The sequence below is a fragment of the Barbus barbus genome (genome assembly GCF_936440315.1).
Source record: "Barbus barbus genome assembly, chromosome: 30".
Classification (NCBI taxonomy): Eukaryota; Metazoa; Chordata; class Actinopteri; order Cypriniformes; family Cyprinidae; genus Barbus; species Barbus barbus.
The window spans coordinates 20,682,259-20,699,477 of record NC_136758.1 but is presented as its reverse complement, the minus strand read 5'-3'; the positions used below and the strand labels follow the sequence as shown (position 1 = coordinate 20,699,477).

At 36.2% G+C, this 17,219-nt stretch overlaps 2 protein-coding genes across 2 annotated transcripts; one reads left to right on the top strand and one right to left on the bottom strand.

The window, feature by feature from the left end:
• Nucleotides 1-782: 782 nt before the first annotated feature.
• Nucleotides 783-3,456, bottom strand: LOC306850783 (homeobox protein goosecoid-like). Its single transcript, XM_079386643.1, has 3 exons — nt 2,972-3,456; nt 2,126-2,379; nt 783-1,313 (listed from the first exon to the last, which is right to left on the bottom strand). The coding sequence occupies exons 1-3, from the start codon at nt 3,285-3,287 to the stop codon at nt 1,164-1,166; spliced, it is 720 nt and encodes a 239-aa protein (XP_079242769.1). The 5' UTR covers nt 3,288-3,456; the 3' UTR covers nt 783-1,163.
• A 9,566-nt stretch (nt 3,457-13,022) lies between these two features.
• LOC306850031 (uncharacterized protein) lies at nt 13,023-17,002 on the top strand. The gene is made up of 5 exons (XM_079385445.1): nt 13,023-13,177; nt 13,902-14,031; nt 14,756-14,912; nt 15,603-15,692; nt 15,825-17,002. The coding sequence occupies exons 3-5, from the start codon at nt 14,880-14,882 to the stop codon at nt 16,137-16,139; spliced, it is 438 nt and encodes a 145-aa protein (XP_079241571.1). The 5' UTR covers nt 13,023-13,177; nt 13,902-14,031; nt 14,756-14,879; the 3' UTR covers nt 16,140-17,002.
• Nucleotides 17,003-17,219: the final 217 nt, after the last annotated feature.

Sequence of the window (17,219 nt, the reverse complement as noted above, 5' to 3'; positions counted from 1 at the left end):
TATTTAGAATATAAAACAAACTATTATGCTGGCTTAATTGATTAATTTAATTCACCACATTTTATTATAGGCTAATAATTATCGTTGAACACCAGGGACAATAACAACAGCTAATGTGGCCAATGATGTTTTTTTTTTCTCAGAGATGTCGCGTTTGATACAGCCATTTCATTTTTCTGCATTTTTTTTCCCGGCACAGTTAGCCTATATAAATAGGGATATACATAGCTTACATGTGAATAATTTATATACATATAAATATCCAAGAGGGATATTTCTAAAAAAAAGTGGTTCCGTTTGATTTATTAAAAAGAACAGTTGGGTTTCGTGCTTTTTACACCGTTAAGTATTTCGTGTCAATCCTCTGATGATTATTAGATCAGCATGGCCTGATGAGACCTAACTGGTCAATTATGACATTTAATAGAAGAGATAAAAAAAGAAACATCCTCTGACATTTTCATGTGAAGCTAAATTTTCTAATAACATTGTTCCAATCAATGTGCCATCAATTAAATGGTAAATTATAGTCAGACAATATATTGTATTCTACAGAATAGGCCTAAAGAGACAATTAGTTCGAACTATCTCGAGTTCACAAATTATGACATATCTCTACATACTATGAAAATTGAATTACGGCATTCTACACAAGTAAATTATAACTTTCCTCGGTTCAACAAATGCTGACAACCATCAAATTCTAAGAGGACTCACCGAATTGAAATGCTCTTACAGAATAGTTGCAATATTTTAAATAAATACGAAAAACCGAACATTTTAGGTATTACTTTAATATTTGCTCATGTTCTTTTTTGTTCTCAGACGGCATAAAACGTTGATTTAATCAATGTCAAAATTGATCGTACATGTCTTCAGTTACAGCCCACTCCAGAACATCTTATTTAGGTATATCTTAATACGACAAGACTTACGTTTTCTGTATATCAGGTAATATTACTATGGCCAGAATCCAAGTTATTTTGTCTGTGTATATTTAAATTAATATAAATAACAATATCATTGTTAAAGGTAACATTTACTATACATCTGTGCAACAGCATGACAACACATTTTCACTCCTACTCACATGGTACTTTACAATATGTACATAAAGTCCGAATCATATTTGTGCAAGATTTTCTGGTCTCATATTGTATATATCAGCTGTCAGAATCCACGTCACTTTTGCCCTCCTCGATTTTCTCTGTGGTTGTTTTCGTGGTTTTGGTCCATTTCTGTGAGTTTTCGGATTCCTCCGACGACGACCTTTTCTGTCTTCTCCATTTTGCTCGTCTGTTTTTGAACCAAACCTAAGCGAGGAAAAATGGTCAAATGTTTCATTTCGGGGGACACGTCACGTGAAAGGTTGAGTTAATTTTTTTATGCAGTGTGCTAATTATTCATTGACTTATAGGTTGTGAGATATCTCTGTCAGTAATTTTCTGTTGAGCTTCGTCTCGCGCAGTCCAAACCGACACCGTGACCTTCTCGTCAGATATCTTAAATAGCTACGTTATAGACAACACAATTAATGATCTTGCAATAGCCTATGTACATCTAGAATAAAGTGATGACTGTGCCAACACTGATTTAATGGAAGGCGAACTGTTGTTTTTGTTAACTCTAAGGGAACACGACTTCTAAGCGCATTCTGACAAAGGTTAAATAACTTTTGTAGTTGCTAAACAGTTTTTTTGTGTGTAGCTTATAGGCTATGTATTTATTTATATGCAAGCAATTTATTTATAACTTGTGACATTTCTACTATTAGTCAAAATTATTTATTTTTTTAAGAAATGCATCACATAGAATTTCAGTGGATTTATTTTTTTAACATTGATGCATCTTCCTAAAATACCATTTGTATAAACTGAGTGGCCTTCGTTAAATAATTTGTTCACCAAAAAATGTAATGAAACATGCAAACGTCTTAGGCCACTCTAAATAATTAACATACTGGCAATAGCACGGTGAAATTTTAGGCAGCTTCAAAAAATAATTATAGGTTAAGTAGGCCTACACGTATTGCATTATTACTAGGAACGTCAGCCATCTTTTTGTAAATATAAAATAACATGAACTCTGTCATTTACAGTGTGACCGATAAATTGATTTCACTCACCTCTACTTTCTCTTCGCGGAGGTGCACCTTTCGTGCCAATTGCTCTCGTGTGCCAACATCAGGGTATTTGGTTTCTTGGAAAAGGTTCTCCAGTGCCTCCAGTTGCTCGTCGGTGAAAATGGTTCGGTGTCGTCTCTTGCGCCGACAGTGTAACTGGTTGAGTAGCTGTAGTTCAGTTCTGGATAAGGTGCCCATGTACGACATCATCTGATGTGGGACTGGAGAAATAAGTACTGAACCGGCGCTGTCGTAGCCTGAAAATCAAATCAAGGTATTTGAGTACACTGCATAAATATTTCAAATGCAACGGACTCGTATAAAACTGTATTTGTATTTTTTTCTGAGAAGCTAGTGGCACTTAGGTTTTTCAAAGAGTCTTCTTATCAAGAATAATTTTGGGGTGTGTTGTGTTTTTGTGATTCCAATAAGTTTTGGGGTTTTTTTGGAAAGTAAATGTTAGGTTCATCAGACTGTTGTGCTGGTTTGATGCCTTTCTAATAAACATACACACACACACACACACATATACATATATATATATATATATATATATACACACACACACATATACATATATATATATATACACACACACACATATATATATATATATATATATATATATATAAAACATTCTAAATGAGCCTTAAAATGACATCAGGCTGTAAAACCAAGTTTGGTTGTAGGCTTAATTGGAACATTTATTTTTAAGTTGTGCTCCAAAAAAGGAGTGGAAAAAAGTTAATTTACTAACAGACTACTGAAACATTCACCACAATAATTAGTATATGCAATTCTACATATATCAACCATACAAAAAAAATAAAATAAATAAAAGTAACATACCTGTAGGAATACACGGACACTGTTGCGAGCCGAGAGTTGGTATTGCGCCACAGCAAGCTGGTCCAGTCGGCCCCTGGACATGAAGTTGTCCATAGTAGTAGTTGTTGTAACCTAGCCTGGTTCCATTTACTGACTGTAAGTTAGGAGCTGGAGGTCCGGTGTGTGAATACAGTCCATTAAAATCGCCAGCTGCTGTGTACAAGGATTCCGTCAAGTTGGAGAACACAACCGGAGCATTCCGATGGAGCAGAACCGAGTCCTTGCAGCTGGGTCTCCCGGCCAAGATGCTGTCGATACTAAACATCCCAGCGGGCATCACAAGCGAAAAGATGTTTGAGACTTTGTGCCAACAGTACTTAAATATTCTTGTAGTCCTTTTAAAAATCACAGGTTTCCCTCATAGTCGCAAAAAAAAAGCGAATTCTCAGAGCGTTTTTCCCTTTGGAAAGAGTGGCTGAGCGCAACAGATTCAGTGACTCGTTTGTGGCTGAGCTGAACCTCCTGCTCAGTTTTATACCCCGCTGACGTCATTGAAGGATTTGTGAATGACTTCTCCAATAAGAGATTGGCTGGGTATAGGGTTAGCACACAATGGCGTGAAACCCGCCGATCTGTGTATTGAGAATTAATTTGATTATGTTATTTGCTGACTTTTGAAACAAATTATTTAGTTTTAGCCTGCATTTTTAAAGAGCTGTCCGCACGAGTCAATCAGATTCATTCTGTCAACACACTTATAATTTGGTTGTAAATTAATGTGTATTTTTATTTCCTCTTTTTTTAAAGGAAAATAGGGGGGTTTACGTATAATAAGCTGTAAAGTTTGCCTACTTTATGCGTAAAATTCGTCTGTGTGGATGAGTGGAACAACGACTTCATCGCTTCTCCAAACTCAGATTTTGAGTTCAAGCAGGTGAGCTTCGTTCTTATTTTGATTTTTTTTAAATGTAGCCCATTATAACAACTAGCTCTCAAATCACCAGGCACTTCTATCAAACAATTTGTTTTCCAATCTCTAAATCCGGGAGGTGTAGCCTATAACGCGGAGTCAGTTAAACCAATTTGTAACCGATTAGAAATGATCTGGGGGTGAAATAATGTGTCCACCACCCTCCTGAGGTGACAGAGAGTCGCAAGTCTCTGTGTGAAAATATAAATGATTTGAAGGAGGGAAAAAATGAGATGGAGTATAATTTGTCTAGTTCATAATCTATGTCCAATCTAGTTGTCTAATTTATAATTTGATTTGCGATCATTTTAAAAAGGTGTTAAATGACAGATAGCCTATCTTCTGAATAAGCACACTCTTAAAAATGTTGGGTTAGAAATAACCCAATTATAACCCAACCGCTGGATCAATATTGCACCAGACCAACAGTAGTTATTTTGACCCAGCAAGATGGGTTGGTCATATTTAACCCAACAGATGAGTTAAATATTCTAACCAAATGCTGGGTAAAACTAATTACAATTATGGGTTGATTTAACTACATATTAGTTATATAGTGTACCCAAATGCTGGGTCAAATTAATTACAATTATGGGTTGATTTAACTACATATTAGTTATATAGTGTACCCAAATGCTGGGTCAAATTAATTACAATTATGGGTTGATTTAACTACATATTATGCTGGGTAAAATGAACCCATATGCTAGATTAAGTCTAACACATTACAGTACAATTTAGAAAATAAATAGCAATTGACTACCCATTTAAAACTGTTAAACTACAAACCTAGAACAGAATACATGCGAGATTTAGGCATATATTATGCAATAAACACTTAAACAATACAAAAACAAAACAATGGAATCTTTGAAATTTTTTATTACATTATTATTATTATTTTATTACATTTTATTATTATTATTATTACTAAATCGACAATATACTGGAACTAGTGCAGTTCCTAACAATATACTTGAACTGGTGCAGTTCACTCAAGTTGGAACACATCCAGAGCAAAACACTCGACCATGTATAGTGACCACTTTCACACCGCGGCCACGGCCAACTTTGTATGTTGTAGGGGGGAGTAATCCTGGCAGCTTCCTCAGGGCGAGTTCCCAACGCCATCTGTAGGAAGACATTGGTGTCAATACGATGTGAAATAGCATACCTTTGATTTCACAATACCCACAATTTCATCGCATAAATATCCCACATATTCCATAGCATTCCCTGCATTTACAAGATCTGCTGACAATATATTACCTGGTGTTAAACCATGCAGGGGCAATGTTAGCTTCCCTCCTGTTTTGCCAGGTACAGGACCTTCTCTGCATAAATGGGTAGCCAAGTTTCAAAAAGCTTGGATGCAGCATCCCCATGTAGGACAAGAAAGTCCTGTGCAATCTATAAAATGAAAAACACATTTTTAAATTCCAATTCAATGTGGCACACTAATAAAACGATATAAACAATGTATCCTCATATGTAAGATCATTTTCCCCTATACCTACCATGCCTTTGGTCATTAGGCAAGGGAACTCTTCAAGGATTTGATCAATAGTCCAACTGTTGTCTCTGATCCACTTTGCCCTGTAGACTGCCGTGTTTTCCATATAGGTCTCTATCTGGCTGAGGGGCTGAGAATTGTTTCTCAACCATTCTTTTAACTGTGACGCACGTTCGTCTGATATAGTACATTCTGTAAAGAACAACAAAGTTGTCAGTCACTATGGATATATGGAAATATGGATGTTTTGCTTCATCAAATCATTTTTTTTATTTAATAATTACCTGGTATGAGAGGCCTTGCAAGAGCAGCATCATCTGGCGCTTGTGGTGATGTCATCTGTGCCATGCTCCGCGACCTGCTGGTTGATCTCAGTCGCTTCCTGATGTTCCGCAGCCTTTCCTCTAGGAATCCAGTGGCTGGCCGGTGGCTCCGTCCTGGGGTGTACCATATTTCCTGCCAAGAAATCGAAATCTTTAATGAATAGAGATGAGGCACGTTTTACTGACAGCATGTGCTACGGTTAGAACAGGGTTTGTCTGTACGTCTGTCTGTCCCCAGAGAAGTAGATCAATTATTGTTCCTGCTGCTTAGTGCATAACAGCGGGCATCAAACAGCACAGAAATGTTTCAAGGAGGAGTGAGCTGTATTTTGTCTGTTAACTGACTGTTTTAGCTTTTACGTTGAATGTATGCTTCTCCACGCTCCGTTGCCAAAAACAACAGTGCGTCGAGGTTGTAACTTCCAGCCAAATTTAGCCAAAATTAAAGCCTCAAATTCCCAATTATTTATTTACAACTTTTCAAAGGACCTGCGGGACAATAATTTTCACATGTACGAACCCTAGTGTCTATTCTTTGGTGATGATTCGCCAGAAACAGGAGATCTAAATTGGAGATCTAGCAAAAACAGAAGGGGGAATGTTGTAGAGCCCTCGGCTGACTCTTAACTAAGTTAAGTTCAATTTAAATGGATTGAAACTTAAAAAAAAAGAAAAGAAAAAAAAATCAAACTGAATCAGTTTGAGGATCATGACAACCCAAATAAATATCTCAATGACATTTTTCAAAAAACACTCACGCTGCCACTGCTTGATGAGTCTTTCAAACAGGCAAATGACTGAACCAAACCCAATGCCAGTGCCTTTTTGGTTTCTGATGTAGGACTGTAAAACAGAAAAAGCTTTTTTAATTTAAGTAAAATTAAAGTACACGTTGTACTTGTTATTTATGTTGAAACATGTTAATTCAATTTCAAAATAGGAATGTTGGCGTATTTAACAGGAACCCTATTCTATATATAAAAAAATAAATAAATTACTTCTCTCCAAACTTCTCAATGAGGTACGACACCAAGATACAGACGAGGAGACGTCTCTGACTAGTTGTGATGACATTATCTTCATCAAGGCTCTCAACAATTTCCTTGCCATCATGTAAGCCTGTAAGAATCTGCCGGACATCCTGAGAAAATTTACACAAGAGACAACATTGCAGATCTCTTACTTTATTAAGTGAAGGATGATGCGAATTCAAATCGATATCACCATTATTTCAAACCTTTGCCTTGATTTCAAATAATGAACAGTTATGACAAAGGTGTCCATTGATCTGAAACAAACAAAAAAAGAGCTTAAGCAAAAATACAATTTCTATTGCATTAACTATTCATATGTCACCATGCAAAAGCAATGCAGACTATAACAGCAGAATATAATCCAATTTGAATAACGTTACCAGCTAACTTAGGCCTATTTTATTTAGCATCACAAAATCCTTCTCTTTTTACAATTCATATGACAAATTGTATACATGTAAATTCTAAATTGTCTATGTTCTTACTGCACAATAATATGTGTGGCTGCTCACAGCATAGCTTTCAGAGCACATAAATATATTATATATTTCTTAATGTCACAGGCCCCGCGCAGAAGGCAAAATAGACAAGACTGACAGTTCTGCTAAATAAGTGCATCCGATATTTATATGTAATAGATCACTTAATAAACCAAACACAAATTTGAAGTAAACTCATAATGAACACTATAACCTTAACTGGAATCAATTTGAATTGAATTACCGTAAACGCATTTCACAATTAACGTTACCTCGTGTTACAGCGTTCACAAAATGGAGGACAGTCTGCATTATGTGCATATCAACATATTCACAAACGTCATTACCCGAATTATCTGCGGTATGAACATATACATTTGCATTACAGATCTCGTGTGCATATTATCAAGTTGTAACAATAATACCTGCAAAATAACAGGAAAAATTGATGCGGAAATATCCGTGTCACGTCGCACCAATCGCTCAGCAGATGTAATGGCGCTTAAGTGCATATACGTTCCTAATTTGAGAGTCTTCTTCTTTTTGAGTTTTTTGGCGGTAACTTGGCACACAATGATATGGTGCATTGCCACCAACTGGTATGAAGTGTGGAACTGAATGACTATTTCTTTATTACAAACGAAAAAAAAAATCTTAAATCCTCTCAATCATATTATTCTAAAATAATGAAAAACAATTACATAACATTTATCTTTAGAATTTTTCCTAAGAATTTATACTAAATCAACCCGTACTCTTTCCTTTTTCAAATTTTGGATAATTTCCCTCCTTTTTCCCTCATATTTTTTACAGTGTATCATGACGTGTTCTATTGTCTCTTAGTACAGTAGTACAGTACAGTATTCACAACTGCCGGTGAATTGAGAGTCCTCTTTCAGGTTTCAAAATAAAAGCGGTTTCTCACCACAACATACTATTCTTAATCTGGTCTACTTTCAAGTCCCACATCTCAATCACATGAATATAGCCTATATATATATATATTCCCTTAAAGTATAACTGTTAACACCTTTACACAAAATGTGCATATACTCTGGCCTGTCACTTCACTCAAGTGGCCCTTGTCGTTTGCCAGACTGCCATTTTAAATAAGAATTTGTTCTTATCTATTGTGGGTCACCACATAAAATAAATGCATTTAGTCAGACATATCAGATTATCTCAGTGTTTTTACATATTTTAATCAGTCAAACACCTAAAAGCTTCAGCAAAAACAAGCACATTCGTTTATAGCCAGTTAAAATAATATAGCTAAGCAACTAACTGACTGTAACGCAACACAGACAATGTGAATAAGAATTGTAGTGTACATACCTTATTTATTTGCCTCGCTGGATGTCAGGTTCTCTGATGTGACGAGCGCTCGGTGTGTGGACTCTGCTGATGATGTTCGAAGCACAAACAACCCACTTGCTGGGTCAAACGATATAATGTTGGGTTGATGGATTTTGACTCAACACATGAGTTGCACAAAATAACCCAACTTCCATATAAATAACCCATAATGGGTAAAACATTTCATAACCCAGCGGTTGGGTAGATAAAATAACCCAGCATTTTTTAGAGTGCAGGTTCTGATACCCGGGCTTTTTAGGCTATCTGTGTTCAAATATAAAAACATATGTATGAGCGGAGCGAGTAACACTTTGTAATATATTTATTGGACTCATAAATATAGCCTATACAAAATTGAGCAAAAAGGTACAGTGTATTGGGCTATATTTGACAACTGTGAGAATGACTATAACACACTGTTATTATTTAGTCAAATACTTTAATTCATTTATGTTTCCTATATGTTAATCTTTTGAATTTAATTGCTTAAATTGTCAATTTAAAGTGAAAGTGATTGCCTCAATTAAATGCACAAAATAATACATGTCTGTGTTTATTCTTTATATTTGTAGCCTACTCGAAATTAAATTACAGTTTATTGAAACGGTTTCTGAACTACATCAATTTGTAGCAGATGAATATAAAGATAGTATAGCCTATCAAAGTTTGAGACACGTAATTCAAAACCACTGAGTTGCAGACGATGAAACTAAATATTACTGCACTCCCTGACGCCTCGTCTATATATTTTCCTATTTATTTCTCTTTCAAATGAGGCACTAAATAACATGGTGCAAAACCCCTGAACTGATGTCCACAGATTCCGCTGCATTATCAAGGACTATATCTTAAATTGCTTAATAGTGCATATTATTTGCAGAACGGTCGGTCTGACACGACTGTCGCGCTCTGTCCGCGGGAGATAATGCTGAGCAGATTAGCGTGTTTACTCTATCACGAGCGCATTCCCGGTAGGGAGGAAATCGCGCGTGTTAACTTACAACACCTCCAATAAACACGCGCTCAATGAACATATGACCCTCGCTGTGATAAGATAACGACCATTAGCGGCCCTATTCTCCAGCTCTAATTGCAATTACATTCCTTGATCAAATGAGATTTGCATCGAGGAAGATGCTGCTTGGTGATATTGGCTATTCAATTTATAACCAATATCGCACATTTGTAATGTTTGAATGTTTATTGGAGAACCGGAGGATATTCAGGCAGTGCTGCCATGGCATGGCACGGCCGATTATTTCTAAACTATGAATAACGCAGTCATATTGTGAGTACTCACTGTACCCATCGTGTTTAAAAAGAATCGATTTAGAGTTATGGAATTGTTACCTCCAGTAATGATAAACTATAAGCATATTTGACCGGAACAAAAATGTATCAAAATTGGTTATACTCGCTCATGAACCTGCCACAGGCTTTTAGACCAGTGATTCTCAATCGGGGCCCTGGACCCACTATAGGGGGCCTCAGCAAACTTTTAGTAGCAAGTATATTTGATTGATTGATTTATTTTAGTATTAGAATAGGCCTATTAATAGTTATATCAGGCTAGTTAGATTATTTAAATTTGTTATGTTTAAAATATTTAATGTTACGTATTTTAAACACTATGACAAAACAAAATCACTGAACATCCAAACATTTCTTAGGAATTGTTCCATCAGCTTTCCATTTTTAATTTAATAACGTACCGTTTTTAAATCGGAATCTCGGGGTTTAACCCATCGACAGTTTTGTGTGATTAAAAAAAAAGTTTTAAAGCAAGCCGCTTTACAGAAGAAGGACGAGTAAAAACTGTCATCGCCTGCATGAAGTGGACTTTGGATATGGGAGTCAAAAAGGCTTATCACAGGAATAAATGCGTAAAGGACGGGCCATTAACGCGTGGAAGTTTGCCTTATTAAGAACGGCGATTACTTTTCAATAGGTGCCTTTTGTTTTAATAATTGCATGTTTATCGCATGATTAAAACGGGAACAAGGTGCTTAAAACTAAAACTACGCGGAGATGATTTTAACTCTGCATTGTTTGAAATTGACTTACAAAAGGTGCACAGTTATTATATTTAGTTCTACAGAAAAATACATGCGTGTGTACAAAACGTGTACAAATGTGCATTTGTTTTTTGTGAGCAGTTTTACTTTTCTTTAATACTAAAAATGCATTACACCATTTCCCTTCTAGCATATTTTTGACACTGATTGGCCCTTAGCCCTTAGATATGTAAACACTTTAGCCTATTATGACTGAATGAAAGGATACTTGCATTTTCGGCTCTGCTCTCTAGGCACTCTGTAATTCAAAAAAGGCACCTAGCATTATTATTTCCTCTTTTTGTACATGTATCTCAACTTTCAAGTGGCACTGAAAGGAGGTAGTAAAAAGGATTGAAAAAATGAGATGGCCATTTGAAATTAAAAGCCGCAAAAGATGTGTGAAGCCACCACTTACATTCTGAATAGCTGACATCAATCACAGGGAGTAAATGGTGGCTCTGTAGACAGGCCTAGACAGGCCTCTTCAATAGAGGGTCCGCACACGGGCATCTTCACGGCACAACATATATTTCAGGGCCTTGATCTCTAAAATCTATCGTAATGCAGCAAATCAAAAGGGACTTTGTAATATAACCACATTTTAACTAGCATAAACAAACCTCAGAGTGAGACATGCTGTCAGAACCTCCAGATTGCCTCAAGCACAATTCTCTATTTTCTTTTTTTTTACGTCATTATGTCCCAGAGAGAAAATATCTGTGGATGAATGAATGGCAAGATAGACAGATAGATAGATAGATGTGGACCTCCACAAAACACCTGTGTGTGTTGAATTTGGAGTGCTAGACAGAGGCAGAGCCACAAACAGTGCCAGACAGCAGTGTATATGTGTGTGTGTTTATTTCCTGTGTATTTCAGTAGAGACATAGAGGGAAAAGGGAACCTGGCACTGGATTAAAAGGGGTTCTTTGCATTTCATCTTTCATTCCATACTGGTGCCGGCAAGAAATCCATATTTATTGTTCATGTCATGGCTGTCATATGGCGGGTGCCTGTTTTACAGTATGTCTTTTGTAGGACCCCCTGAGCTGAGTTCCACAGTGCTGAAACACAGGCATCCACTGGCGCAACAGTTCAACAGCCGCCTTGAGCCTCTGACAGTTGACCAGAGCCATATACAGTGACTTAAAGCCTGTCACAAAGATCAGAAAACACTATTTATCATTAACTCTAAAACTTTTGGTACGTTTACTACTGCTTATGATATTTTTTAATTAAATGTGAATATTTTGGGAGTGAAACAAGTGTTTAGTGTCATGTCTGAGACAGTACCAGGTCACCATTTCTACTTATTTTCAATTAGTTTTTTTCCCCAGTATGTTCTGTTAACACTAAACAACATAGAAGTTCTTTCAAAAAGGTCTTATGTCTATATATATATATATATATATATATATATATATATATATTTATAAACAAAAAGTAGAGTGTAAACCTTTATGATATACCTTTTATCTAAAGAACCTTTCTATCATCAGAGAAATATTTGAATAATCAGTAACTTGTGGCAGAGTCAAAATATTAAACAAATTTATTCAGTTTTTGAAATATTACTGCCCATTTTGACTCTGTTCATTTCTTACATTTTACAATTTCCAAAAGAATTTATGCCGAGAACCTGTCATTGTGCATAAAAGAACCTCTCGCTATATGCGGCCTTATTAATTATTATTTCTAGTGTGAAACTATCAGCCAGTCTCAGTAATTACTGATTAAAAGCAGCTGGTGCTCTAGCTGTACCACTCTGAGACAGGAGCGTGTGCAGCGGCCTGTTATCTTACCGAGCGTTAAGATGAGAATCAGGGACACATTTACACATCTTAGAATCAAATGACCCTCTCTGTGCTCTCTCTCCTGTCAGAGAGCCATTGTGAAGAGCTACTTTACCCATGCAGGAATCACAAGAATTTCAAATGGGCGCTGAAGGACGTGACAGAATCATAATGGAACCTAGAATCAATCCATCAAAACATCAGACCAGCGAGTGACACAAATGAATTGCATGCAGCATATTAGTACGTTAACTCAGGCTTCTTAATGTCCCGTGACACTTTAATTTCTTTTAATTTTTCCTGACTCAGACACGTTAAAGCCTCTAAGTGGTATTTACTCCTGTGCTACACTGTAAAAAATGATTCTGAGTTTTAGTCAGGTGGACAAGTGAAATCGTGTCCTGTCAACTTGCAGTGCCTCACTACACAATAAGATGAGTTATAACAACCTCAACTTGAAGAGAAATGGAAAACTTAAAATAACAAGTTCATCTAACAACAAAACATAAGTTCTATCAATTTTCTGTGTGATGCGCATGTGCCAGAAACTCCACGTCATGATGACGTATTATTTTAACGAAGTAACTTGAGACGCGCCATCCGCCATTTTCTGCACGAGAAGTTGCTGAACATGCAAGAAAAGAAGGAGCCCGCGTTTGAACGATTACAGATGGACTTTATGCACTGCAGATAATGAAATGAGTAAGTATACCCTGATTTGTGCTTTTCTTAATGTTAATTTAGGCTTGTTTCGTTAGCGCTCACCGTCCGCGTTTTGATTTCAGGCAATCACATTTTGGGAACTAAGTTAACGTTACAACTTGATTAATAAGCAGCAGTAACACGCATTGCCAGGCAAATTCATGGTTATTCACTTTCAGACGTTCCTGGCAGTCCCTCATACTCGAAATAAACCAATATTTGGGAGTACATGTTATGCCATTAACTCAAAACGTTCACTGTATTGAGACACACTGTGTTGATTGAACTGATGAATGCGAACTGCTGATACTTCTTATTATTTAACTTCTGTTATGATTACAAATTACTTTGTGTTTGAGTGTATTTTCATACGCCAAGACGGTAAGTTAGACCTCATTGCGTGAGGAAGTAACTTAAAAGAACTGGTGAACCAATTTTTTTAACCGGTTCGGCGGAAAAGAACCGGACTTCCCATCACTAACTACATTGTGGCTCAAGTTAATGTTGATAAATGGATAAAACAGTGTGATGTTATAGATAAGTGACTTTTTAGCGTGTTGTTAATCGGATTGCATCATTAGTTTATCATAGAAACACTGAATGACCAGTAATATCTGAACCACCGCCGCCAGTCCATATTTGTGTTCAATATGAGAAATATGCGATTTTATTTATACATGGTTACAACAACTGGAGTTTGACAAATTTTGTTTTTTATTTGCAGGATCAGTACAGTGCTAGCAGAGTGGAAGCACAATTCCATATCGATGAGGTGGTGTTGCAAGATTTGTAGATTTTCCTCGCCCAACCAGCATACCCTAATCACACACTACAAGCTGAAACACTGCCATCAGGCAAGTCACTGTCCACTCCCATGCATCTATAAAGACTGTGTATGCACATTAAGGAGTGAACTGTCTCTGAAGAAGCATTTAACTCATGACCATAGTCAGTGTGTTCAAGCCTCCTCAAAATTGCTTAAAGCAACATCAAATGTGAACTGTGACCTGTGTAATTTTTCTGAGGCTTGCAGCGTTTCACAGTATTTTGCACATCTTATAACACGCATTAAAAAGAAAGAGCCAGTGAGGTGCCCCTTTCAAGACTGTAGTTTCCAGACCAGTGTGTACAGCACTTTCCGAGCTCATAAAAGTAAGAATCATCGCCACAGCACAAAAGATTTTCGAACAGACTTGTATCAAACTTGCATTCCTGTTGATTCAAACCCTGAAAGTTCAGACTCTGAAACCCATTCAATCAGCCCAGATTGCTCAACAGTAGATAGTGACATAGATGTTCAAGACCTACAGGATTTGATTAAACACAAAGTAGCATCACTGTTACTTCACATGCAAACAATTCTGCATGTCTCAAAGGCTACCACACAGGACATTGTAAATGAGTTCACTCCAAGAATAATTGAAATCGTATTGGTTAATCACAATTGTGTATTAACCAATGAAGTGACTGCTGGAAAGGAAAAGGTTTTAACATCCTGCATGATGTTTTAATTTAGTACTGTTGAAGACTGTCACTTAGGCATCTTTGTTAAATTTGTAAATGTATTTGTTTTTATAGATCATCAAAGAATTCACCAGGCTTGTCAAAGGACCTGAACAAGTCCTTTTTTGAAGGCCTGCATGGTCATCTCTCAAAGCTGATACAGTTATTCAGGTCAAATCGTTATGAGGACATTCCAGAAATGACTTCAGTACTGGAGAGCCTTGATAAGGATGTGAGTAAATTTATTTTAAAGCAGTCTTTCTCTCCCCAAAATGACAATTCTGTGATCAGTTACTCACTGTTTGTCCAGACCCCTATGACCTTTTCCTTCTATGGATCATAAATCTATAATGATAGTGACATTTTTTCATACAATGACTTTAAAGTATGTGTTTAAATAGTGACCTGTACCATTTGTTTGTCATATTCCAAGACTTCTAAAATCATACAATCTTTTTGTAGAATGAAAACAAACATTTAAGTCTTTGTTTACAATAATGTTTGATTGTATTAGCTCCTACATAAATATTAAACCTCACTGGTTCTTGCAAGTCTTTTGATCAAATGTCATGACACAAGAACTAAAAAGGTTTGATGTTGCATTGTCATAGTAACATGCAATATTACACACCCCTGATTTAAGTGGCATGAGTGTGTTCCATCCACTACTAAATCATATTTTGGTGCTGAACAAAAAAGTAACAAACAACTGTTGGTGCACCACATCACTGGGGATTTATTTACAACAACATTATACGAGTGTAAATGTGCAAATTTGAAACAAATGTTTTTGTTTTGTATTTTTCATAAAATATTTATGAATATTTTTCATAAAAAGAATCAAAGGGAGAATGGATAAACGAATGAAAAACAAAGGGTTGAAGGAATAAAGCTGGTACTTTAACCATCCTATATTTTACAGACAACAAACCAAAGGATGAGGACAGCAGCATTGCTGGGCCTGCCGTGGTACATGCGAGAGACTCCTTCAAAATTCATGAAGATATGCGAGGTAAGCTGAAACATGTAATGCAACACAAGGGGAAATTGAACTTTACATCTCTTAATTTGTAGGGGTCTGGGGACTATATTTGTGTAATTGCTTTTAAGTAATAGTACCTTGTATTGTTTACATTCCATAAAGCCAAGTGACTGTGAAGAGGATGTGATCAAGGGTGTGGTGATTGGAATCCTAGTGGTTGTGGAAAATGTGATGGACCCTCTCCCAGCATTCTACAATGACGTTGCCCTGATGATTGAGGAAGAAGTGGTAATGCATCACCTGAGTGATATACCTAATGCTTTTCTGAACCTGATGGGCCTGGTGTACGCATTAAACCTTGACTACCCAAAGGAATTAAAATTCACTTTTGAAGTGATACAGCACCTGTTTATTGGAGTTGGATCAGATTCTTGCAGCGCAAGAGTTCACTCTTTGAAGAGCAAGTTGCTGCGATAAGACAGAAAACAAATAATCTTTTTTTTCTCCCTTCTTGCTACTGTTTAATTGTTGAACTGGTTTAAAGTTTAAGAGCATTGTTGTTTTATATCTCATTGTTTTAAGTGGAACATTGGTATTCTTAATTGTATTATTTTTTTGTTTGTTTTAAATAACTGTTTTGTTGTTACCTTGCACTGCTTCCTATTTGTTTTTCATGTTTCTACGATTGGGAAATTAAGACAGTTTTTGAACAGTTTAATGTGAAGTGTTTTAACACAGCTTATTGTGAATTCTTCATGTACACTTGTTCCTGCAATGACAATATCTAAAAATGACAAGGAGAGTTATCTGTACTATTTTGGGACTAAGATGGGTGTGTGCATACTAGTGAATTTTGCACGTTTGTGTGTAAATTGTGAATTCTTTGAATTAATTCTTTGCGTCTGTTTTTGGATGCAATGTATCTGTTTAAAAAATAAATGCAGAGAGTTTCAATTTTGCAGTTGTTGATTTCATAAAAAATCTGGTTCCAGAGATATATCCAGAACTTCTCATCAAAGCAATTAAGTCCAGTAAACTCAAATAGTTAAGTTATGATGTTGAGGAAAAATTAATATTTTATGTCGATTAGACTTGGTTCATGGTTGTGAAAACATGAAAAATTATGTTCAACCAATATGTTTTTTAGTTGACTTAACTAAAAAACATAAATGCTCATTAATTGAAACGGTACGCTGGCTCAATTTAATGCAAGTTATTTCAACAACTACATATAAGTTGAGTGAACTTAACACATAGTGTTTGCTAAACTTAACTGAGTCAAAGCAACAAAATGACTTGACTAAGTCAAGTTGTGTCAACAAATCATTTTTTACAGTGTATAGGTTGGTACTTGTGGTTTGAGTTGAGACTTGCTTTTGCATGTTTTGCTGTTTATATAAAATATGACTTTTCTGAGGTGTTGGTGACATTGACGTGACTCTAAAAGGCTGGACAATACCATGGACAGCAACAAAGAGGCGCCTCTGAAATGCTTACCATTAGAGGGCACAGGTGTGCAAAGAACATTGCAATCACAGATGCCACAGATATTTTCTT

What these genes read in the sequence shown, in the direction of transcription:
- LOC306850783 (XM_079386643.1), bottom strand. Translation starts at nt 3,287, where the DNA reads ATGCCCGCTGGGATGTTTAGTATCGACAGCATCTTGGCCGGGAGACCC. An exon ending in GTGTCCGTGTATTCCTACAG is followed by an intron (nt 2,380 to 2,971) that starts GTATGTTACTTT and finishes TTTGATTTTCAG; the next exon opens with GCTACGACAGCGCCGGTTCA. An exon ending in TCCGCGAAGAGAAAGTAGAG is followed by an intron (nt 1,314 to 2,125) that starts GTGAGTGAAATC and finishes TTCCTCGCTTAG; the next exon opens with GTTTGGTTCAAAAACAGACG.
- LOC306850031 (XM_079385445.1), top strand. Translation starts at nt 14,880, where the DNA reads ATGACTTCAGTACTGGAGAGCCTTGATAAGGAT. An exon ending in TGGAGAGCCTTGATAAGGAT is followed by an intron (nt 14,913 to 15,602) that starts GTGAGTAAATTT and finishes TATATTTTACAG; the next exon opens with ACAACAAACCAAAGGATGAG. An exon ending in AATTCATGAAGATATGCGAG is followed by an intron (nt 15,693 to 15,824) that starts GTAAGCTGAAAC and finishes CATTCCATAAAG; the next exon opens with CCAAGTGACTGTGAAGAGGA.